The sequence below is a fragment of the Trichosurus vulpecula genome, chromosome 2 (genome assembly GCF_011100635.1).
Source record: "Trichosurus vulpecula isolate mTriVul1 chromosome 2, mTriVul1.pri, whole genome shotgun sequence".
In the NCBI taxonomy this organism is placed as follows: Eukaryota; Metazoa; Chordata; class Mammalia; order Diprotodontia; family Phalangeridae; genus Trichosurus; species Trichosurus vulpecula.
Window position 1 is genome coordinate 106,231,510 of NC_050574.1, and position 25,690 is coordinate 106,257,199.

The following is a 25,690-nucleotide window of genomic DNA, read 5'->3' on the forward strand; positions in this document are numbered from 1 at the left end:
TCTACCGAGTGTAAAATGTTATCAAAATAGCACTGCATGCTACAAAGAAATCTTTCATGAAAGGAAGAGTCAATCAATGCAGGAAACTTCATTGTTATTTTATTTTAAAAAATTAGCCACAACCACATGGACCTTCAGTAACCACCACCCTGATCAGTCAGTATCCACCAACATCAAGGCAAGACGTTCCACCAGCAAAAAGATTATAACTCATGAAGTCCTGGATGATGGTTAGTATCTTTTAATTAAGGTGTACACATTGTTGTGGGTTTTTTAGACATAATACTGTTGCACACTAAATAGACTACAGTATAGTATAAAGATAACTTTTATATGTACTAGGAAACCAAAAAATTCATATGACTCGCTTTATTGTGGTGATCTGGAACAGAACCTACAGTATCTCCGAGGTATGTCTATACAGTTCCTTACCTGCAGTTCTAGAAGAGAATATATATTGCATCTGAAAAGAATACATTAAATATATATCCGTATTCAGAAACTCTTGTAGACTTTTAATGTAACTTAGAGGTTGATACTGCCAATATACTATGTGACAGATTCAGGAAGGATATAATTTTCCTGGTTCAGTTTTCCTCTTCTTTGTTTCTATGTAGACCACAAGATAATGTGCTATACAAATGCCAATAAGAAACAGGTATAACAAGCAAATAAGGGGTTGGTTTTTTTTTTTACATTTAATTTCCTTTTCTTATTACCAATCCTTGAGGTAGCTGATCCCAATAGTCAGATTCACAGTAGAAACAGAAACAAAAATTTGTGGCTTTGTAATAAAATGAACAAATGTAGGTGGAAAACAAATGCCTGGAAACCCAACTTTTATCCAGCTTCCCTCCTTCCAAGAATAGATCCTGTTACCATTCAGGCACAAAGGCAAGCAATTAAAGCCCTACCAGCTTTAACTACCAAAAAGGCTTTGACAAAACAATTCTTCATAGAACAGAAGTAAACCCTCACACACACCTATGCATCCAAAACCTACAATCTGAAAAGGTATGATTATCTCCTATGAAACTGTGACATGCTACACATGTTTTGGAAGCTTCTGTACGCTTCAAGGAATCTAGAAATGGAAGAGAGCTAAGGTAAGATAGCCTCAGAGAATATATGAAAATGAAGGCAATGATAACCAAAACTACCCAAAAAAAATTTCTGAAAAGTGAATACTAGGATCCTGAAAGGTCAGACTCCAATGGGTCGTATGACAACCTGGATTTTACTGAATGCTCTTTCATCCACTGTCACCTACTTTCAAAAGAATTAGGATTTTATCTCAAAGATGGACTTTGACAAACTTCAAACATGCCAAAACTTATGTTTCCAATCTTGATTCTTCCCTTGACTTGTTGGGTTCTTTGGTTTAAGTTTTTATCCTGTGTGTTATTCTCCTAACTTTAAACCTGGACCTCTTTCTCCTTTGATACTAAATGTATTTAATATAACCTCTTTTTGTAAATAAAAATTTACTTAATTCTAGCTTTCTATTTTTTAAAAACCCCACATACCATAAATGGTGCTTTTAAGATGACAGAGCTCTAAGATGAGGAAGAGAAGGGAAGTCACTCATTTAGTATGAACTTCATTTAGACATGCATGCTAATCTACCTTGTTTTCAATTTCAACAGAGACACACCTCTAATGCCCCAGGGCAAAGCAGTGAATAATAAACCCAAGTTTTTTATGAGAGGGTGCTTTTATTTATTTTCCTCCTAATTTGAATGAACTAGGAAATAAAAGAAATTTCCTATAGCCTAAACAATGTACTCAGTATACACCCTCTCTTCACAGAGAATACAGCACACATATATACATTTCACTTTGGCAGGTAAACTTACAAAACCAGTTTGTATGCAAAAACTTATACAAAAATTTCTTATTACTGCCAAATGCCATTACATATTTAAAACCATGAAGATTAGTAAAATAAATATAGTGTTTTTGTAAGAATCCACCAACCTCTACCGTGTGGGTGATGATGATGATGATAGCAGTTCCATTTATATAGTACCTATTATGTGTCAAGTACTATGCTATTATCTCATTTAATCCTCACAAGAACCCAGGTAGTTAGTTGCTATCATCTCCATTTTACAGAGTAGAATACTACGGCAAACACACCTGACTTGCCCAAGGTCACCCAGCTATTAAGTGTCTGAGCCCAGATCTGAACTCAAAACACTTTACAATTCCAGGACTGATTGAACACCAGTCTAGCTACTTCTTCCTCCCTTTAAACACAAACACACTCAAGCAAAAAGACAAAAATTTCCCTTCTCACAATAGGAAAACAAGGTGTCTACTTCTTCAAAGGAATCTATCAAATTCAATTTAGTGAAGGCTTGGTAAGGGCCTACAATCTGAAAGGCACTATAATAAATTGGAGAAACAAAGATTAAAAATAATATGCTCCACCTTCAAGGAGCTTACATTTTACTGAAGAGATAGAACATATTCACAGATGAGAAAATGAACATGATGTGAAGAGAACACTAAAGCCTGAGGATAGGGAGAGATCAGAAAAGTCTTCATGAGCAGCCCATGGAATTTGTGGAACAAGAAGCAAAAATCACCAAGAACTAGCATGGCTTTGTAAAGAATACTCATGCCAGACTGACCTCATTTCCTTTTAGGAAAAAGTTACTAAATCCAGGAACAGAGGAATGAAGAAAACATTTACCAAAATCTAGGTGGTGAAGTCTCTCAAACTCCCAGAATGCTAAGCAATAATAAAATCAGGGGGTTTGAGAAATGATTAAACAATAGGCTCAACATGAAGCAATGATACCAATGATACCATCTAATGATACCATGTCAACAAGAAGTGAGGCCTCCAAGGCAATGCCCTCTTCTTTTTAACATCTGCATCAATGACTGGAATAAAAGGAGAGAGAGAAGTCAGCTTTATAAGTCAAGTCAAGGAACCAATATTTATTAAGTGCCAGACCCTGTGCCAAGTGTAGGGATTCAAAGAAAGGCAAACAACAATCGCTGCAATTTGTTTGTGGCATTAGAAAGGCAGGATCCATAAAGACAACATAAAATGTTAGTCCCAATACAAAAAGATGACATTTAATAGGGATGAAGTTTTATACTTGGGTTCCAAAAACCAACACTTCAAAGACAAGACTGTAAAGTTACAGCCAGAGAGAATTTGTCTCAGAAAGATCTGGAGGTGTTAACAGACTGTAAGGTCAATTAGTCAATAATATAATATGGCCAAAAGGCTAATGGGACTTTGGGCTCTATTAAAGAGAGGCACAACTAAAAAAATTCCATGGAAAAAATCCATAACATTCATCAATAAACATTTATTGTGCACCTACTATGTACCAGGCACATGCTAAATGCTGAGGATAAAGAAAGGCAAAAATAGTCCCTTGTCCACAAGGAGCTCACAATTTAACAGGGGAGACAACATGCAAACAATCTATCTATATATCAGATAGATAGATACATACACAAGGTAATTTGGAGTTAAAGGAAGGAAGATGCTTTGTCTTGAAGGGAACCAAGAGGCTGAGATTAGGAGGAAGAACATTCCAAGCATGCAGGACATCCAGAGAAAATGCACTGAATGAGGAGATGGAATGTCCTGTGCAAAAAATAGCATTGAGGCCAGTGTTACTGGGATTGTAGAGAACATGGAAATGTAAAATGTGCATGGAGAATAGGACATAGAGGCATAAGAAGACTGAAACATAGAAAAGGTTATGAAGGGCTTCAAAAGCAAAACAGGATTTTATATTTGATATTGGAGGTAAAAAGGAGAGGCATTAAACAAAACAATAGTCCATCCAGGAAGGAGGTGATATGGGTCTATAGCAGGGTGGTAGCAGTGTCATAGGATTTAAGGGGATATATAAAAGAGATGTTATAAAGATAGAAGCAACAGGACCTGGCAATAGATTGCATATGGAGAGTGCAAGAACAGTCAGAGAAAATGCCCAGAACCAACAGACAGAGTTTCTTGATCCTGGAAGAGCCAGAAGGCTAGTGTCACTAGTTCGAAGAGTATGTGTCAGGGAGTAAGGTATAAAGACTAGAACAGGAGTGAACTAGGTTATGAAGGGCTCTGGAGGCCAAACAGAGATCTCCTTAGAACTGAATGGTCAAGAGATTAGAGATCATGATGCAGAAAAGTAGGGTTTTTACAAAGGAAGGCACAGGGAAAGGTTAAAAACCAATAGATTATGGTCAGATAAAGGGGATTTCAGAATTTGTTAACACAGATGTGGTACATTTGTGGGTAATGACAAGATCTAGGATGTGGCCATCTTTGTATAGTTCACAGGAGGCGATAAGGTTGAGGAACTGAATGGTTAGGGTATTTTAAAGAGAATAAATATGGCGTGTTGAAGTCCCCTAGTATGAGGGCAAGAGCTAGGAAGAAGACAAAAACTGTGAGTCAGGTTTTGAACTCTAGACAGCAACTACCAGGATTTTGATTGGGTAATAGACATGAATTGCATGAACCTCAAAGGAAAAGAGGTTGCTGAGTGATGGAGGAAGAGGGAAAACATAGAAGTGGCAAAGAGTATCCCAACTCCTCTGCCTTGACCAATAAGCCAAGGAGAATGAGAGAAGGTGCAGTACTGGAAAGGGTGATCAGAGAGGCTAATCAGGGGTGGGGAACCTGAGGCCTCAAGGCCACATGTGGCCTTCTAGGTCCTTGGGTATGGCTTTGGACTGAGTCCAAATTTTACAGAACAAATCCTTTTACTAAGGGGATTTGTTCTGTGTAGTCTGGATTCAGTCAAAGAGCCACACTTGAGGCCCTAGAGGGCTACATGTGGCCTTGAGGCCACCAGTTCCCTACCCCTGATTACTAAGTAATCAGGGGGTGAAGTTTCAGTAAGAACTAGTAGAAGAAAGGAGTGCAAGAAGAAAAATTTAAGATGAAGGGAAGTTTGCTGCATATGTAACAGGAATTCCAGAGAGTATAGTGGAGTTAGGTTGAGAATTTGGGGTGGGAGAATTGAGGAGAATTGGAATAATGAAGTGGGTAGTGGGGGATGTGGAATGTGGTTCAGATGACAATCCACAGGAGTTCAGAGCCACCAGGATATGAAGAATATGATCAGATATGAGATTGCTGGGAGGCCTTCAGTCAAAGGGAGTTCATACTCTTTGAACTCAAGACTCCATCACTTTGTTTACACACCAAAGAAGCCACTGATAAAAAGAAAAATGCCCATATACACAAAAATATTTATAGCAGCATTTGCTGCGATAAGAAACAAAATAGATGTCCATCAACTGGGGAATGGCTAAACAAATTGTGATATATGAATATAACGGAATATTAATGTGCTGTAAAAAATAATGTGTGATGAATACAAAGGAGGGAAAGATTTCTACGAACAAAAGTGGAGCCAAGAAAACAATATACAAAATAACTACAACAATGTCAGTGAAAAGAACAACTACAACCCAAAAAAATCAAAAGAAATGTAACAAAATCATAAAGCTCCAGCAGGACTCAAATGACTAGCTATGAGTTATTTATCTCTTTGCGGTGGTAGGACGTTCACAAATGTTGCACATTTCATGTGTTTTTGGACTTTTTCAATTATGTATAGTGCTGGGGGATTTTCCTCTCTAAAAATACACTATTTATTATGGAGGATGGCTCCCAGGGAGGGGGACAAGAAGAGTTATTTCAATGATGATATGAGAAACAAAAAAAATTAATGAAAAAAAATTTTAAATGTCAGTAAACACTTACGTACCTACTATATCCCAGGCACTATGCTAAAAGTGAAAAGAAAAAGAAAAAGACTGTCATTAAAATATAGCTTTAAAAAAAAGTTAGAAAGAACTCCAGGATAGGATTTAAAAAAAAAATCTCCAACATGACAACATTGTCACAGCCATTATGCTCTAGTTATGAATAAAATTCAAGGGAAGGGGGTAATATATTGAATAGAAAAAATCTTCAATTCCCAAGGAAATTAACAGAGAAACAAGAGAATAGAAATCAGAAATGTCAAAGCAATCTGTGGAAGTAGTTATGACACTTATTGATGCCAATAACATCTTTGTCACCTGAATGTTAATGAATTGGGTAGGAGATGGGTGATAGATAATCGTATCAAATATCTGGCATCACATATTTGTCCTACAATGGGCCTGGAAGTGATTAGAGCTGGCAACGCCTCTCAGCTCCAAAACATGGGAAATAAAATGTGCCTAAAATCAAACTGACTTTTGAGACTCATACTATTTTTGTCACAAACTAAAGGCACAGTAATTTATAAAACTTGCTGGCACTTTCTCATACAACATAGATGTCATACATTTTATATCTAATTAAATACACAGAAAAGAATCTCTGTATTACCATGTCAAAGGCCAAGTTTAAAAAAGAAAAGAAAAAAAGATCGTCACAAGCTAAAATGAATGTGAAATTATGAGGTAAGAGCTTCCTCCAATGAAAAGTAAAAGGGAACAAAAAGTTCAAGTGTCCAAGTGAACAAAGTAAGATATCCTTCTTGGTCTTCATGTACAGAAAGAGTGGTGTACTTGAATTTTTTCCAGTTTTAATTAGTCCATGTGGTAAATGCTGAGAAATTTTCCTCATACTTTCGGAACAGGCTGTTTCACTAAGCCAGAGAAAGAAAGAAGGAACAAAACGACAGAGCACTTGAGTAGCAGCAGGCTTCTTAAGCAGAGGCAAAGGCATATTGAAAATCCTAACCTCTGTTCTGAGTCATACTGCTGCCAGCTTCCTCATTGATTTCTCTCATTTCTCATTTTACTCTTTCCCATTTCGGGGTTCCAAAATGTGATAGCTCTTCTTGGACCTTTTTATTTCTCTTCATCTCCCTCAAAACAAGAATTCTTTTCTCTATATTACCATACTCCTACTCTACCCCTTCAAATAATATTACTCCTCTTTCTTATCCTCATTTCTCTAGCCACTATGCCACAAAAATCCCTCAATTTCCTTTTATTTCACTGAGCCATGGAATACAGAGCTATTATGACACTAACAGTATTAAATATTAGTTTGTTGCTGTCCTAATACTTAAATTAGCAATATGTTCAATAAAAGTTTAAATTAAGAGTTGGGCTTGTAGAATATATACAAATATTACTTAGTATTCTTAAATATTGAACGATTCACTGCTGCATTCTCCAAAGTTTTAGAAATAAATATCCCTTTGACGATGTGTAAAACAAGAAGGTAACATTTTCTATGTGTTCCAATGACCTGTCTGCCTTAAAATCTAGCTAGTAATTCAAGTATATCAAAACACTGCAAATGCTATTTATTTCTCTAAAGTGTATGGATTTGGTTGTACAACAAAAATTGATAATGTATAGATGAAGAGAGGTTAGGAGTGACATAGCCATGTGGAAATACTTGCTTTCCTGGCCCTAAAACTCTTCCTATTAGGATAAAACAAACTGATGTTATCTTAAGAAACCTTCCAAATTTTGAAAAATAAAAACCTAAATGTTCTGTGGTTAGCCAGATATTGGTGAGATATTGTTTGTTTTCTTTTAGGGACAAAATCATGGCACATTTATTTTTGTTCTCAAATCAAAAGCAGACTTGCCATTATAAAGGAAATAAAAGTAGTTCAGTAGCCACTTCTAGAAAGAAAGACATGTAGTATGATCATTGAACACTTCTTTGGCAAAAACAAGAAAGCAAGGGATTCTCAAACTGATTTTTAAAAATCCTATTTAAACCATTCACTTGCTTTGCCCACACTCTATGAAAACACTACTTGCCCATTTATTTCTACATTATAATAGCAGTATGCTGATGCTGAAAATGAGGTTATCTGTTCATGGAACATCAGCAAGGACAATGAACTGGAAGTACTAAAGCATGTTACTCTGTATGAAAAAACAGCCTGGATGCAAAACTCTGAAAATAACTATGAGAACCTAAAACATTCTGAGGAAGTCATTTAATACAATTTCCTATTTTCTAGAAAGTCAAATCTACACCACCCTATTGTCAACTGTCAATCCCATTTTTGAAGATCTCCAAGTACAGCAATTCTACAATCCCCTTGAAATTCAACTCAACACAAAGAATAATGAAGTCCATAATATTTACCAAGCACTGTGTTAGAAAGTACTAATATAATATTTTTTTAAAAACTGAAAAATCAACAGACCTCAGAGAAGTTAGTCTGTTATTGGAGAGGTGAGGACTAACAGACAACACACATACACAAGTAACATATACTACAGCAGAACATGATGAAAGAAAATGAGAGATCTAGACAAAAAGCTCTAGGAAAAGAGTACTGTAAACACTGGGGAAACTAGAAAGACAAGTAGGATCAAGGATAGACTAATATGGAAGTAGCACATGAGCTGAGTTTTGAAAGAAGAAGAGAAGACTGAGGCATGGGGGAAAAAAAACTTTTGCAAATTCAGAGTTGTGTAAAAGCAGGCACATCTAATATAGGGAACCAACTCAAAGAACAATTTGACTGATATGTGGTATATATGCATGAAGGGGGGAAATGCCAAATAAGACTAGAAAGATAAATTAAAGATAGACTGCAGAGGGCCTTAAATGTCAAGACTTTTCATTTTATCCTAAAGGCAATAGGGGGGCAGCTGAAGGATTTTGAGAGATGGAGTGATATGGTCAGATTTGTGTATTGGGAAGATTATTTTGTCAGCTGCATGAGAAAGGAAAAAGCCTAGAGAAGGTTAACTCAGGTTAATGTGCTAAATCCCAAGGACAAAAGTAGTAAAGGATGAATTAAAAATTGAGTTCTAATGGCTGTGTGAAAAGGAAGACTAGAATGACAGGATCTCTGGCAGTTGGAAAGTCAACATTAAGTAAGTCTGTTGTAAATGAAGACCAATACTGAGGATCTTCTTAGGAGACAGTGAGTACCAAAACAACAAGAAACAACAAGAAGACAAGGAATTCTAAAAGCTAGGACAAACTAAAGATCCAAGTCCTCTCTGAGATTTCGAATATAGCCCATCACAGATAATCCAATTATAAATTACTTTATATAAAGATTTAACTTGATTCAGCCATTATTAATATATCACATCCTAATTGGGGGTACAGGAAACGTACAGATTATTTATTGGTACTTAGTAGAAGGAGAAAAAAAGCAAAGTATAAATTATCACAGTAACTTGTTTTCTATTTCTTTCATTCATTCTACCAACTAACCAATCAATACTAATCTATTCAGCAACCAACAATCTGAAATAATAGTAATACCTACTACTTATACAGCACCTTAAGGTGTACAAATATTATCTCATTTGATTCTCACAAGAACCTATAAGATAGATGTTATTTTTGATTCATTTTACGGAGGAGAAAACTGAGGCCAACAGCTATTAAGTGACGTGTCCAGGGTCATACATCTAATAAGTATCTGAGGTAATATTCAAACTCAGGTATTTCTAACTCAAAGCCCCTATCTCCTCTATACAGCCTAGCTGTTGGGAAGGATAAGGAAATGAAAAAAAACATAGTACTAGTTCTCAAAGAGCTCACAATAGGATAAAACAAGACATACACAAATACTTCTAATGAAAGATCATCTGATACTGTGCATATATTGTAAGTAAAAGTTTAGTTCTGCTTTATTCTTAAAAGGGCAAACCAGAACAATGGTACAAATGTAAAAATGGGCATCTCGAATCTTTATTCTTTTCAAACGTAACACTGGCAAATCAATTTCTTTAATGCTTAGGTTAAATTAAGGTTAAACTTAAGTTAAATCAGTAAATTTGCAAACTGCCAACTTGGAGATATTGTGGCTTTAGTCATCTATGAAGAAGTGTTTTGCATCTGCCACTTGCTCTATGATCAAGCCTTGCCTTTAATGTTCTCATTGGGAGGGATCCTGTCTTCCTTTGTATTCCTATATTATATAGTCTGTATATCTCAAACTGAATGTAGTACTTACTGCCTTGAGTTACTGATCTTTGTGGAGGTAATGTGGCATGGCAGAAAAGAACAATGAACTTAGAGCCAAGCAGCTGAGTGGGAATGCTGCCTAACTCTATGACCACTAGCAAATCACTTAATCTCACTGCTCCTCAGTTTCTTCAATTGTTAGATATGGGCACCAACCTCAGCTAATATATATAAATAAAATGAAGAAGTCCAAAAGTAAAAATCTGCTGTTAATTGTGTTTTAGTCCAGAATTATGTTGTTCACCTTGGATAATCACTCTATTATAGCATTAAACCCAATATAGTTAATTCTTAATTCACAATCTGTAGTGATTTAAAAAAACAAAATCTAAACAAGCAATAATCATAATTTTAACTCCAAACCATATAAGGCATCTATAAAAATATGAATGAATTCAAGCAATTAGTTTTCAAACTCTATTTAAAGGCCCCTAATCCAGATTCTAAGTCATTCAAAAGTTAAGTCATTTCCAAAGGTAAAGGAGAAGGAGTCCAGACAGATTCAAGGGTATGAATGGAAATTCTGGCAGCAACACTAGATACCTTTGTGAACTGGGGAGTATCACTTAATCTTTTTCTGAGCCTCAGTTTTCTTATCTTTAAAATGATAAAGGACCCTTTCAATTCCAAAGTGCTCTGATTTATTATCATTCAAAAACTGAATCTGAGGGGGAAAAATATCATCTGACTCTGTAAGACAAGATATGAGCAAAGTTCCCAAATCTGAACATTGAGAGGCCAGGAGCTGGTCATACTTGGAATATTTTTTTTTTTCACTAACTGAATCTTTTAATCACTAGGACAACTGCATCAACAGAAAATATTTAATGTAGTCCATTTTACAATATAAATCTAAAGTTTACTTTGGTATGTTTTTGTTCTCACTGTGACAGCATATTCCTTTTATATAAAAAGGGATGTTCTTGAATAAATGATCTGTTTGCATGGTATGATGTCATACAAACACTAAACTGGAGAGGGCACTGTTAGTTTCTGTTTACCAAAACAGAGAGTTACGGTAACAGTATTACTGTTCATATGTCTCCTAATCAGAATTATTTGTAAATCTTGTCTATTTTTATTTTCAACTCTAATAGTTTACAAGATAATATATAAGCCTACTTGAGTACATATGAACATCATCTTCAATGGCATTCAATATTTATTTGTTCATTTTATCTGATGTAAGAAGACAATGATTGTTGAAACTGTGTTAGGCAGTACTATTCTTGGTCTTTATATTAATAACATGACAATATTATTTTCTTTTTTGAAAAGTTTAATATTTTCTATGACTATGTGGGACAAGGAAGAGCAAGACTACAATATACGTATTTTTTAAATCTGTTTTAACAATATTTGTTTGAGCAAGTATTTATTAAGTGCCTACAAGGTACCAGGCACTACAAGGAAGGAAGGAAGGAAGGAAGGAAGGAAGGAAGGAAGGAAGGAAGGAAGGAAGAAAGGAAGGAAGGAAGAAAGGAAGGAAGGAAGAAAGGAAGGAAGGAAGGATGCATAAAAATATATAGCCATGTACATATTAAATATTTTTTGCTGCAAGGAACTAAGGAGGTTGCAAAATAAAAAACAATTAGAATGAAAAGAAAAGCTGCCAAGTGTAAGGGAAGTATTTATATGAAATATTTCTGATAAAAAATATATTGCTCAAGATACATAATGATATAAAGAAATGCAGTATAAGACTTAGAATATGAAGAATTTTCAAAAGAAATGTACTAGTGAACAGTATATCTCAACAACCACATAAAAATTATCTAATTCACAAATAATTAAATTAAAATAATTAGGGAATCACCTCAGTCATCAAACTAGAAAAGCTGATAAAAGAAAAGCAAATTTTCAAAGCTGACAAGCTGTAAAATGACGGACACTTTTATACACTGTTGGTAGAACTATAAAGTTGTCTTTTTCTCTAACCCAGAAATTCCACTATTAGGTATATACTTCAAGGAGGTCAAAGGCAGAAAAATACATTCTAAAATATCTATCAGCACTTTCAGTAAAAGCAAAAAACTAGAAAAAAAAAGTAGGTTGAAGAATGGCTTGATAAATTGTATGAATTACTGTAATGGAATATTACTATATATCACCAGAAATGTCAAATATTAACAAATTCGGAGGAACATGAACTGATGCAAAGCTTTTTTTTAAATGTAGAGAAAAACATAAATGACAATAATAAAATAAATACAAAAATACAAAATGTAAAGGATATCAGAGTTCAGATTAAATGCAGTAACTAAACTTGAATCCAGAGCAACAAAGATGATGCATACTTCCCTACTCTCTGTAGACTGATGCTTTACTATGAAAGAAGAGTGCTGCAAGTAGTATAAAATAATCACTTTCTCTGTTGGTCTTGCTTATCTGAGTCTTTCTGTTATAAAATATATGAATGTTGTAGAGACAGGAGGAGGTGTTGGAAGGAACTAAAAATAGAAGGCATCGATAAGAAAATTATGGAAAGAAAGGTAATGTATCCTTTTGTTTTCTATCAAAGCACAGAAGCTCAAAGAAAGTAGGAAAAAAATTTCCAAGAAAAACTTTCTCAAAGGCTTTAAAAATCTATCCTTTAGCCTTCATTCTGATATAACTCCTCAGGGCTGACAGCATCCCTACTTTGCAAGTAATTTCATCCCATGAGAAAACTAGTCTCCCTTTTCTCAAATAGGTGGTTCTCATCTTCCTAGGACCCCAGCCCTTTATGAAACTTCCTGAACTTCTCCTCACTGTATCCCTACCTCAGGAACCTTTCTCCCATCTCTTTCTGGCAGCCCTTTATATGTCTTCCATTATTAGAACATGTAACTCCTGTATGGTCAGTACTATCTTGTTTACTTGTATTTTGTATCCCAAAACTTAGTACAGTGCCTGGCACACAGTATGTGCTTAGAGTATGCTCTATCTATCTACCTCATTATCATCATCAAAGCAAATATTTACATTATGGTACAAACTGTAAAGCCTATATAACAGAAGCTATTAATATTATTGTTCGTTAAACCAAAAAAAGCTAAAATAATACTTTTAAGACAGTAATTTCTTAAAGTGGACCCTTCAGAAATCATTATGCAAGATACTTAACATGTTTCCCATAATAATTATTCATTCAAGACTCAGAATCTTCCACAATGCCTTTCTTGATTCATTCAATTCCACTCTGACTACATTCTTGTTCTGTTCTTGCCACTCTGACCTGTATAATGTATACCATACTATCGTGTCTGTTTTTGTTACTTTGCAAGTCAACAAGCATTTATAAAGTGCTTACTATGTGCTAGACACTGTACTAAATAAGCACTGGAGATACAAAGGGAAAAGTGGTCCCTGTCCTCAAGTACTCAATTCTAATGGGGGAGATAATATGCAAACAATTGTGTACATATAAAGTATATACATATGGGATAAACTGGAGATAATCTCAGAGGGAAGGCATTTGAGGAAGTGGGAAGGGCATGAGGAAAGGCATTTTCCACAAGACAAGATTTGAGCTATGTCTTTAAGAAGTAAGGGAAGTCAGGAAGTAGAGTCAAAGAAGAAGAATTGTTTCCTAATTACAACTAGACTATAACTTCCTCCTAGGAAAACCATGGATTTAATCACTGTATATTGCTTCTTACAAGACAAGACACACTGTAGAAACTCTAATAATACTTATTAAATTAATACATACTTATATTTACATAAAACCATATATAATGTATATATCTATACCATGCATATAAATATTGGTACTATTACCAATCAGTCAATAAGCATTTATTAAGTGTCTACTATATGCCAAAAACCATACTAAGTTTTGAAACTAAAAAACACAAAATGAAACAATCCCCACACTCAACATGCTAACATTTTATGAGACAATATGTATACATAACAGAATAAACAAAAAATATTCAAAAATAAACAAAATAAATATAAGGTAAATGGAGAGGTAAACTAGTAGTTAGGGTAATTAGGAAAGGTCATATGTAAGAGATGATGTTTAAGCTGAATTTTGAAGGAAAAGCAAGAATTCTAAAAGCAAGGTGAGAAGCTATTACATTCCAGGCATAGAAGAGAGCCTATGCAAAGGCATGGAAAAGAAGATAGAATAGCCTAGGGGAGGAATAGCAATAAGGGCAGTTGAGTTGGACAGAAGAGTATGTAGAAGGGAACAAAGTCTAATCTAGATGCAAAGACAGACTAAAGACAGGCTGTGAAAGGTTTGAAATGCCAAACAGAGGGTTTTAAGTTTGGCCTTATAGGTAATAAGAAGCCAATGGATTTTATGGAGCAATGGAGTGGCAGAGTCAGATCTATACTTCAGGAATATTACTTTAGCAGATATGTATACAGATACACATATTATATATAAAAGATGGAAATGGTCAATATTGAAAAAGCTCTTCTTAGCAGAAGCTGCCTCCACCTCTACCAAGCAGGTTAATGCAGTTCTGGGAGAATCTACTTAAGGGTTGAGCCATTCTGGATTTTAATCTGGAACTTTGCAAGAAAAATGACTAAACTGTCTATATTTTTCATTCTATCAATCCCACTACCTAACATATACTCTAAAGAAACAAAGGTCTAATATATATCAAAATACTCATAGCAACAGTCTTTGAAGTAAAAAATGGCTAAAAAAACTAAGGTGAATAAATGTAATCAAATATGGCATTATTATGTCTGAAGGAATAGTAAGAGATGAGTAATTCAGAGAAATATGAGATTTGTAAGAACTGATGCAGAGCAAAATTAGAACTAAGAAAATAATATGCAAGCAGACAAAAATGTAAATGAAAAAAATTGCTAAAAGAAAGTCAGAAGGAGTAACTGAAAAATCAATGAATCTCTCAAAAGAAAGATAATGAAATATATACCTTCTCTCTTCTTCCCTAATCAGGAGAAAAGGGAGGTGGAAGGAGACTACCAGGGTAGAATAATGTATATACCATCAAATATCAGGCATTATGTTTAACTTTTTATTTGTCACAAGATTTGTCCAATTTAGGGCTGAAATTAAGTTGGTATAAACAAAAAAGGCATCAATCAAATTTAAAAGCATAAATGTCAGAATTATGGACATTTACAAATTTTTAAAAAGTACCTTGGTGTAATAGTAATTTAGATTTGAAGATCTTGAGAGGGAGAGAGGGAGGGAGAGAGCTAGCTGTTATGGCTGTTAATGGCCAACCTGTGACAGCTGTACCATGAGTTTGTTTTTGGGAAGGCCTCAGAAGGGGGTTGGAGAGGTTTTGGGATGGTGAGGCTCCATGTTGTGATATTGTGTTTTAAGTTTCTTGGTGTTATGATAAAGTGGGCTAACTGGTTGTGTTGATTATGGGATATGATTATCTGGTATCTGAATAAATATTTTACTTCTTCTACCTTCTATATGGAGAGTCTCGCATATTTGGATACAGAACTCCATAGGCATATTCACAATTACTGTTGATGTTGTGTTTATTGCATTACTGATATACTTGGTTTCTGTTCTTTGTCAAAGAGAGGACTTATTATTGCATTATATAATCCAAGAAATCATGATGCAACTCATTATAGATCAAAGAAAGAAAATGCTATTTGACAAACTGAGATTTCAAAGTAAAATAATATGTTGAACTCACTTCTCCATTTCTTAAAGTTGTGATGGTTCCTCTTGCTACTCCCATTCTAAACAATGTTTCTGTGGCCTGTAATTAGAAAAGAGAAGTAATATTATAAAATGTGATGTTATTAAAAATAAAAAGTTTTTGTCATTATAAAATACACATAAATAAAAACCACCTAGCAAAAAAGCAAAAGACACTGATACTTAGTCCATCAATTGAGGAATGGCTAAACAAATTGTGACACATAAAATTAATGGGCTATTATTGCACAGTAAGAAAGTCTGAATATTAAGGAATTCAAAAAATATAGAAAACTTATAGGAAGTAGTATAGAATGAAAAAAACAGATCTAGGGAAAACAATATACACAAAGAGTACAAGAGTAGAAATGGAAAGAACAACAAATCAAAGCGAATGCTGTATAATTATATTAACAGAGAAGTTCTGCCCTGGAGAAGAAATGAGAAAACGAACCTTCTCCCTTCTTTGCAGAAGTGAAGATTATACAGGTGGAATACTGCAAATGCCTTAAGATATAGTTATAGTGTTGTTTAGTTTTGCTGAACTGTTTTTACTTTCTTTTTTAAAGGATTTGTTTATCCTTAACAGCTCTCTGGGATGGGACATTTATTCAGAAATGAAGATGATATAAAAAGATATCAATACATTTCATAAAAGAATCGTTATCAACAACAACTTACTCAGAAATATCATAATATATACACACATCACAAACTTTATATGGCATAAGAATCAGAAACTCTGGATTAGAATAGTATCCCTGGTTCTAATCACATCAATTGATTAAAAGACAAAATTCTGAATGGCTCAACATCTATCCTTTATTCTACTCTTGTGGAGAAGATGGAAATATGTAGGCTAGACTACAATATAGTTATGTAGATGTGGAACTAGTTGAAATGGCTAAACCAAAAATGTAAACTTGGAAGAAGGTCTTCAGTGGAGTTTCCAACCATCCTTTGCTCTGTCCTCTATGATATCAATAACTTGAAGTAATGCACAGATGGCATGTTAATTAAATTTATAAATGGCACAAAGCTGAGAGGTATACCTATCACATTTCATGATAGTCAAGATCCAAAAGGCTTCTGATAGACTAAAATGATGGCACTAGCGAGACTACTTATGCCTCTTAACTTTTAAGTCTTGAACATGGGGCTCAAGAAATATGCATATAAGTATCAGATCAGGGATGCAGGGCTAGAAAGAAGACCATCTTAAAGGAATCTTCATTTTTAGCCCTCTAAACATTCATTATGAAGACAAGGATATGACCTCCCCCCAAAAAAGCAATCATTAATCTAATCTTAAGCTGTATGAAAAGCATACTATCCAAGACTGGAGAGCTCATAATACTCATTTCTAGGTAGACCACATCTGGCAGGCTGTATTCAGTTTCAGATTCCACATTTTGGAAAAGACATTGATAAGCTAGAGAATATCTAGCAGAATCAAGCAGTCCACTGAAGGTCTCAGAGATCATCTCATATAAATATCAAATGAAAGAACTAGGAACATATAAACTAGAGAAAAGGCAACTTGGGTATTATGCATGATAGCTATCTTCAAGTAACTGAAAGAATGTCACGAGGAAAGGAAATTATATAGTACTTGGCCCCAAAGGACAGAAATAGAAGCAATGGATAGAAGTTGCAAAGAGTCAAACTTAAAGTAACAGAAAACCTCCCAACTATTAGAACTACCTAAAATGTACAATGGATTGTTTCAGGAAGTACTGGGATCCCCCTCAGTGGAGGCCATCAAAGACTGGGCAATCACTTATCAAGTTCACTGTACAGAAGAGTCTTATTCAGATAAGGTTTAACTAAATGGCCTGTGGAATCCCTTCTAACTCTGATTCTGCGACATTATGGTGGGCTCAAAATGAATGAAATTTCAGCTTCAATAATATTTTTTTGCAGAGGAAGCTAAGTGGTACACAAGGTAGAGTGCTGGGCCTGGACTCAAGAAGACCTGAGTTTAAAAGTGACACCAGACACTTGCTAACCGTGTGACCCTGAGCAAGTCACTTAAGCTCTGTCTGCCTCAGTTTTTTTTAAATGTAAAATTGAGATAATAAAGCACCTACCTCCCAGAGTTGGCAAGAGGATTAAATAGGACAACATTTGTAAAGCTCTTATCATGGTACCTGGCACGTAATACACATTTAATAAACATTTGTTCTGCTTTCATTAGCATAACAGTACATCTGAAAGAACTGTAGAAATCACCTCTAATTTTATAGATGAGGGAACTGAGATTCAAGGAAATTCAGCGATTTATCTGAGGTTACATAAATTATTAGTAAAACTAAGATAAAAACAGGTCTCTGTAACCCCTAGGAGGAAATACTATTGCCTTTGTTAGGTATTTAAGGCTCTTCACAACCTGACTACAACCTTTCTAGGAGTCCCAGAAAAGTCTTAGAGCAGCTTTTAAGACTTGATAGCTATTAAGTAAATAATGAATTGTTATTTAAATATCAATAATAATTACTTGATATTACATTTGATAATTAAATGACATCAGATTAAATATTATTTAAGCTTTAACAGCTATTAAATAAATATTAAACATTAATATTTTTAAATTGTACTGAAACTTTGAGGATATACTGTATTATTCCCCTTTTCATGCATTCAAGTCTACCCAGGGGTGGGGAACCTGTGGCCTCAAGGCCACATGTGACCTAGGTCCTTGGGTGAGGCCTTTTGAATGAGTCCAAGTTTTACAGAACAAATCCTTTTATGAACAAGATTTGTTATGTGAAGTTTGGATTCAGTCAAAGGGCTGCCCTTGAGGACCTAGATTGAGGCCCCAGTTTCTCTACCCCTGGTCTACCCTCACTACAAAGGTTGTCCCCTGTGCCTGGAATAAACTCCTTTCTTCACCTCTGCCACCACCTAGGTTCTTTCAAGGCTCAGCTCACATATAACATCCTTTACTAGCAATTTCCTGATCTCTCCAGCTCTTAGTGCCACCTCCCCCCAAAGATTTATCTTATTGGAGGAAGGTGTAGGAAGAGTTTTAATTGGTAGCTTATAACTGCCAATATGAAAACAAGGATGGTGGTGACAACATTTTCACAAAAAATATTGATTCACCCATTGTCAGGGTATTGCGATGTTTAATTCATGATGTTTCTGGCTTGTTTCTCTACCATAATTTTTTATTTCTGGTTTTCTACTTTTACACAGAAATTTCATAATGTATTCTCTGTTATTTTGTCATTGTTGTTGCTGTTAACCCTAAAGGTATCTTTCTCTTTCTAGTTTTATTTTACCTTTTTTTCTGAGATAACTAAATGATTCTGTTACCTGTGAATTACCTGCACCTTCATTGGTTGTTTTATCTGTTTACCTTTCCTGTACTTCTTTTGTTTAGAGGGTAAAAGAAGCAAAAAAGCTAGCTACTTCAGGTCTACTTTCTTCAGAGGAATGCTTCAAATGTCTCTAGCTTTAAAAAGAAACTGATCAACCACCTTTTCATTTGCAGAGTAGAACACCTTGGGTTGCATGTTGAGCTCTTCTGCTCTTGAGAACACATCGTTTCACTCCTCTGTACAATTTCTGGTGAATATAGTATATAGTCTTGTGTTATTAGAATTTTTCCTTTCCTTTATATTTGAAAAGTCTCTTCTGGTTGCTTGCAAAATTTGTTGTTGTTGGAAATGTTCAATTCAACCACTATATGTCTTGGAGTTTGAAATAATGGGTATTTTTTTTTCCTGGAAGAAATCTGCAGATTCTTTGGATTGGCACTTTGTTTTCTGCTTTCAGAAGTTCTGGCCAGGTTTTTTTTTTTTTTGTCTCATTCTTTGCATTATATTTGGGTTTTTTTGACTTATGTTCTTTTGGGAAACCTATAAATCCTTAAGTTGTCTTGAATCACACAGTCTTTGAAATAAATGTTTTGTTTATATAGAGATTACTTTCTTTTAATGTCATTTCTTTTTGCTTCTCTTCTTCCAAACTGTCCTTTACAACCAATGTATTTGCATTCCCAATTAGTCGTTCACTCTTTTGTTTCTTTGGTGAAGATTACCACCGTGTATTCAAGTTTTCCTGCTCTGCTAACAGGCTATAAATTCTGCTTTCATAATTCTTATTTCTCATTTAAGTCATTCAGGAACATCTTGCTGTGTTTCCATCCTCTCTTCAAAGTCTGCTAGACCTTCTGCCTCATTTTCCTTTGTCCTCCAATATTTATTCAGAGATATCTGGATTCATATAGATGAGTCAGAGGCTATATTCCCTTTTTATCAATATCTTCCCATTTGGCATATCTGTTCCTGCTCAAAATCTTTAACCAAATTTTCTTCCTCCTGAGATCTCTGGTAATTTCAGTCATTTTTCTTCATATTCTGCTATCACTCACTTTTTTTCCTCCTTCTCTTTAGATGGCAGTTTCCCTACAGGCTGCACCTCAAAGCTGTCTCATTCTCCTTCACACGAAGGAATTCATTTTTCGCAGTCTCTGCCCAAGTAACTTACGAGGGTACAAAAACGGTCACAGCTAGATGCCAGTCCCCATTCCTTCAGGTCTGGTGGAGCTCCCACATATATGAACTTCTTTTAAGAAATTACTATACCCTAGACTCTCTGCTACATGCAAAGGATAAGACACAATTGCCCTAACTTCAAGTGGCTTAAATTATTCTAGGAAGAAACAACATGAAGTAAATTTTAAAATATATGCAAAATAAATATAGTCACTGCTTTGAGAATATCAGAAATGGAGGAGATCAGTAGAGGTCTCATGTAAGAGTCATTTAATCTGAGCCTTGTTGCTGAGTCTGCTCTTTTTACTATTATACCACAGTGCCTTCTTTTCTGGGCTCGGATTCCTCAACTGGATGCTGAATGAATTGGATTACATGATTCACATCTGTAAGATTAATATTTATACAGTTTTTAAAAAGTGCTTTCCTCACAATAACCTTATAACATAAGTAATATTACCCCAATTTTTAAATGAGAAAATGGGGTTGAAGAGATTAACTGAATTATTCACTCACATAAGTGTCAAAGCCAATACTGAAACTCAGATTTCCCAACTCCAACCAAGCTCAACAGTCTTTCTATTACATCATGCTGCCTCCTAAACCAGATGATCTCTAAAGTCTTTTCCAGCTCCAACAATCTATTACTCTATGATTAAGCTAGATGCTCAAATTATCTTCTCCCCTCCCCCAGAACTTGAATCGCATTTTGTAGCTCCTTTGAGCACTTAAGATATTCTATTATTTCTTTAAGAGTTATGTAGGTACACATCTCATTTCCACTGTTAAGCTGCAAATTCTCTAAGGACATGCTATGTATCTCATTTATCTTTTTGTCTTCCTCAGTATTAAATGCTTAGTCAATACCAGATGAATGAATGGAGTAACTGGTTAGCTGAATGAAGTAGGTATCTTACAACAAGGACTTCACAGCAATTAAATATTTTTTTACAATTATATAGATATTATTTTTAATAGCCATGTCATGTTATCTTATCTAATAGACATTCAAGTGTTTGCTAAATTGAACTTAATATGTACTGAATCTAAATTACATGTCTGATTTTTAAAAAATACAATGGTTAATCAATATTACTGAAGTCTAAAAACTGTATGTATTGGGAATGCAAAGACAGAGATCAAGGAAGAAAAAATGTTTATAGGAGTAAGCAACAAGAGCAGAACAGCCTAGAATTTATTAAACTGCTTACACCCCAAACAGTGCATGAATTCTTCACTATCTCAAAAGATGAAGGAAACCAAGGACTTCACTAAATCTTTCATGTCCATCAGAACTGGCTTCTTTCTGATGAAAAGTGTCTTCATGCAACGGAACGTTGTGTTAATACAACTAAGCTTTCTTTGTTTCTATAGAAAAGCAATGCGTTGCACAACTTTCTTTTCACCTTAGTCAGATATTTCCTTTAATATACTTATTCTCACACAACTACTGAGAAATGTCAAAGACATACTGATATACAAGGCTAAACCTTGGCACTTGTAACTTACATCTAGCATCAGAAATTTCTTGGTTGAAACTTTACCCTCAAGACACATTTAGCACTACTAATGAGATTAATACTAGGAACATAGCTTTTTGCTAAAATGGGACAAAGGAAAGTAAGAAGCTATCCAGAAACCCTTGACTGATTGAAAAGGAGCTCCCTTGAAAATAACATCACTTAGGTAGGCTAAAAGGAAAAAAATACAGAAAGTGTCATCTATAAAATATAATATTTTTACATAGCTTCCTTATATTTAGACAGTAGTCAAATTTATTAAACTGGTTATTCTTCTTAGTGTCTAGTAATTCCATTGCTTTATTATTGCAAAATTTAATTTCAAAAAAGTAACCCCTTAATACACTGCTACTTTTTAAGTTGTCATAATATTTCAAAGTACCATATCACTGACAAATTTGAAAGGGGCTAATTTAACAAATTTGTAGACAAATTACAATAAAAGCTGATCTATCCAAAATTCTGTTAATTAGAATGAAATCTGAAATAACTCTACAATCAAGGCAAAGTTCTACATGATCAAAGAAAAATTAAGTTTCTTCAGTACAGGTATACTGTTAAAAATATTTTATTAATGTTCAATTATTTGAAAAGTTATCTGAAAATAATGAATTTTTTACTATAATTTCCTAGTGTTTCCTGAAGTAAAGGTTTAAATCATTGTTCTGTCAATAGGGATAGCCAAACACCACATAGCAAGAGGTATGTTAACAGAATTAGGTTAACCACAAAAGGTTTAACTTTCTCACATTTTACCACTGTATTCTTTTATATTGCTATAATGAAATCTAAGATACCACGCAAAACTATGGACCTTTAAATGAAGTCACCTCACAAAGCCAAGAGGAAAGAGTCACAGACTGATTCATTCATCAAGCATTTATTAAGCTTCCACTATAAGCAAAACATTATAATAAGCACCATAATTCTAATGACATAAACCAAACAGTGCCTGACCTCAAGGAGCTTATATTTGACTAGCAGGAAAAACATGTACCCAGAGAAGTAGATACAAACTATATGCCAAGTGAATGCAAATTAACTTGGGGTACAGGAGACTAGAAACTTGGGAAAATCAGGGAGATGGCAACTTGAATTAGGCTTTGAAGGAAGCTGAGCACTTTCAGACATGGAAGCGAAAAGGAAGCCCATTCTAGGTATCAGCCACAGTGAGTGCACAGGCACAGAAGCAAGATAGATAAGACTGAGAGGGAAACAAGGAATGGACCCACTTTAACTACAATGTAAATTACTGAATAGAACAAGAGGATAATGGCTTTCAATGCTTTTTTTTTAAAGTGTTTGTGTTATGCAGGAGACAATAAGGAGACAATGATGTATCTCTAGCAAAAGAAATGTACCAATTATCAATGTAACGTTTTTTCCAAAGAAGCAAAACCAGCAAACCAATAAGGCATGTCATCAGACAATTTTATGAGAAAAAAGAAATGTATTTTATTATACTTATAACTGTTCCATTTTCTGAAATCCAATACATTAAAATGGCAATTTAGTTTATTATTAAAATTATCAAGGAACAAGATTATAACTATATTTATAGTTATTATTATATTTATAAATGTACAAACCTCAGAATTATAAAACATAAATAAATAATAATTAACTAAACAAATCAGCTGTTAATATCTTTTTAAAAATTTCCTTGCCAGGGAATAAAGTAGATTTTTACTCATCTGAGTGTATCAAAATGTATTTTAGGTAAAAGGTGAGTGGGAGACAGCTAGGTGGCACAGTAGATAGAGTACCAGCCCTGGAGTCAGAAGAACCTGAGTTCAAATTCTGCCTCAGACACGTAATAGATGTGTGACCCTAACAAGTCATTTCACCGCAATTACCTCCAGAAACAAAAAAAAAAAAGGTGAAAAGAGCTCAAAATAAGTGAAAGATTATTAAAATTATTTGGAAGTGGGTTAAAATTAGGGAAGTACATCAGTGAAAAAGACCTAATAAGCAAGAATCAAGTACGAGGGGACCTCAATAACCAAGTACTTGATAACTGCAAAAATATAAATTAATTAGGGAAGAGCTCCCTGACAAGAACTATTAGGAAAGGAGTCTGGCAAAAAATTAATTTAGACTAGCATCTTACACAGTATACTCAGTAAGTTCAAAAGGGATATTCAAATATAACAGGCCACATAAACAAAAATTAGAGAAAAGGTGATAGAGGTATTTTTCACAACTATGACTATGGATGGAAATTCAATCAACCAATTAGCATTTGTTAATTGCCAACTATATGCAAGACTCTGTGTTAAGCAATGACGATATAAAATGGCAAAAGATAGTCCCTGCTCTCAAGGAGCTTATTATCTAATGCAAATAAATATGTACAAAACAAGCTATACATAGGATATATAAGAAGTAATTAACAGAGGAAAGAAAATAGAATTAAGAGGAGTTGGGAAAGGCTTCTTGTAAAAGAGATTTTAGTAAGGTCTTAAAAGAAGCCAAGGAAGTCAGCAAGCAGAGTTAAGAAAGAAGAGCATTCTAGACACAGAGGACAGACAGAGAAAATGCCATGATAAGGGTAATCACAAGAGACAAAATAACTAAATGAAACTGAAAAGTTTTTGCACAAACAAAATCAATGCTGCAAGATAAGGAAAACATGAATTGAAAAAAAATTCATCAAATATATCTGAAAAGGATCTAATTTTCATAATACATGAGGAATTAATACAAATATCTAAGAATAAGAAGACCCATCTCCATGGATAAGAAGTCAATGAATATGAATAAAGTTATCAAAAGAATTGCACATTTTCACAACCATTTAAAGGAGTGTTCTAATAAGTGTCTCTAAACAAGACAAATGTAAATCAAAAAAAAAAAAATCTAAGGTTTCACTTCACACCAAGCAAATAGGCAAAAATGACAAAAGACAGTCAATGTTGGATAGGCTGTAGAAAGCATTAAGACACTAATACACTATTGGTGGCATTGTGATTTGCTCCACCCATTCAAGAAAGCCACTTGAAATTACGTTTTTTAAAAAGTGACTAAAATTATTGTATCTAAAATATTGTATTGTATTGTATCCCACTGAGAGCTATATTCCATGAAGATGTTAAGGACAGAAAGATCCGACATATATCAAATTATTGAAAGTAATATTTTTCTGTGGTAACAAAAAACAGGAAAAAGTTGGTGCCTATCAATGGGGAGATAGTGAAACAAATTCTGATACTAGAACATAATGGGATATTACTATGCCATTGAAAACTGCAACTATGGAGAATTCAGAGAAGAATGAGAAGACTTATACTAAGTAATACACACTAAAGTAAGCAGAACTAGAAAAACAACATCAACAATAAAAAGTGATACAAATAGGAGTTTAAAATGAAATTGAATCCTGAGTAGTTGAATCCACTTCTATTCCTATGTTGCTGAGCTATAAGACGGTCAGTGTGTTCACTGATTTTGCTGAATTAATTTTTTTCTCTCTAATTCACTGTTGCATGGTTCACTAAGTAGAAGAAGGAGAAGAATATAGAAATGAATGTGATATAAAGATTAAAGGTCTATATCACTAGTAATAAGAGAAATGTGAATCAAAACAACTCAAAGGTTCATCTCACTTTCCACCCTGTAAATGGACAAAAATCATAGTGGTCAATGTTAGAAGGGCTGTAGGACAGGCACATTAATACATTGTTAGTGAAGCTGTGAAATGATATGATCATTTTGGAAAATAATTTGGAATTTTGCAAACAAAGTGACTAAATTGTTCACACCCTTTGAATCAAAAACTACATTACTGGGGTAATACCCCAAAGAAGTCATTGATAAGAAGAAAATCCCCATATACATCAAAATATTTATAGCAACACTATTTTTGATAGCAAAGAATTAAAAACAAAGCACAAGTCCATCAATTGGGGAATTGCTAAACAAATCACAGAAGTTTAAAGTAATAAGATATTACTGTGTGATGATGATGATGATAGCTAACAATATAGCACTTAATATGTGCCAGGAACTGTAGTAAGCACTTAACAATTATTTCATTTGATCCTCACAACTGCAAGAGGTAGGTACTATTATTATTCTTATTTGTAGTTGA

The 25,690-nt window shown here is 34.3% G+C and overlaps 1 protein-coding gene across 1 annotated transcript in view; it reads right to left on the reverse strand.

Annotated features, from left to right (window-relative positions):
• Positions 1-25,690, reverse strand: part of TMEM135 (transmembrane protein 135) — a 347,914-nt gene that overhangs the window by 178,326 nt on the left and 143,898 nt on the right. Inside the window, exon 5 of the mRNA XM_036747191.1 lies at positions 15,574-15,639. Coding sequence (XP_036603086.1) covers positions 15,574-15,639 — 66 coding nt within the window. The remainder of the gene's footprint in view (positions 1-15,573; positions 15,640-25,690) is intronic.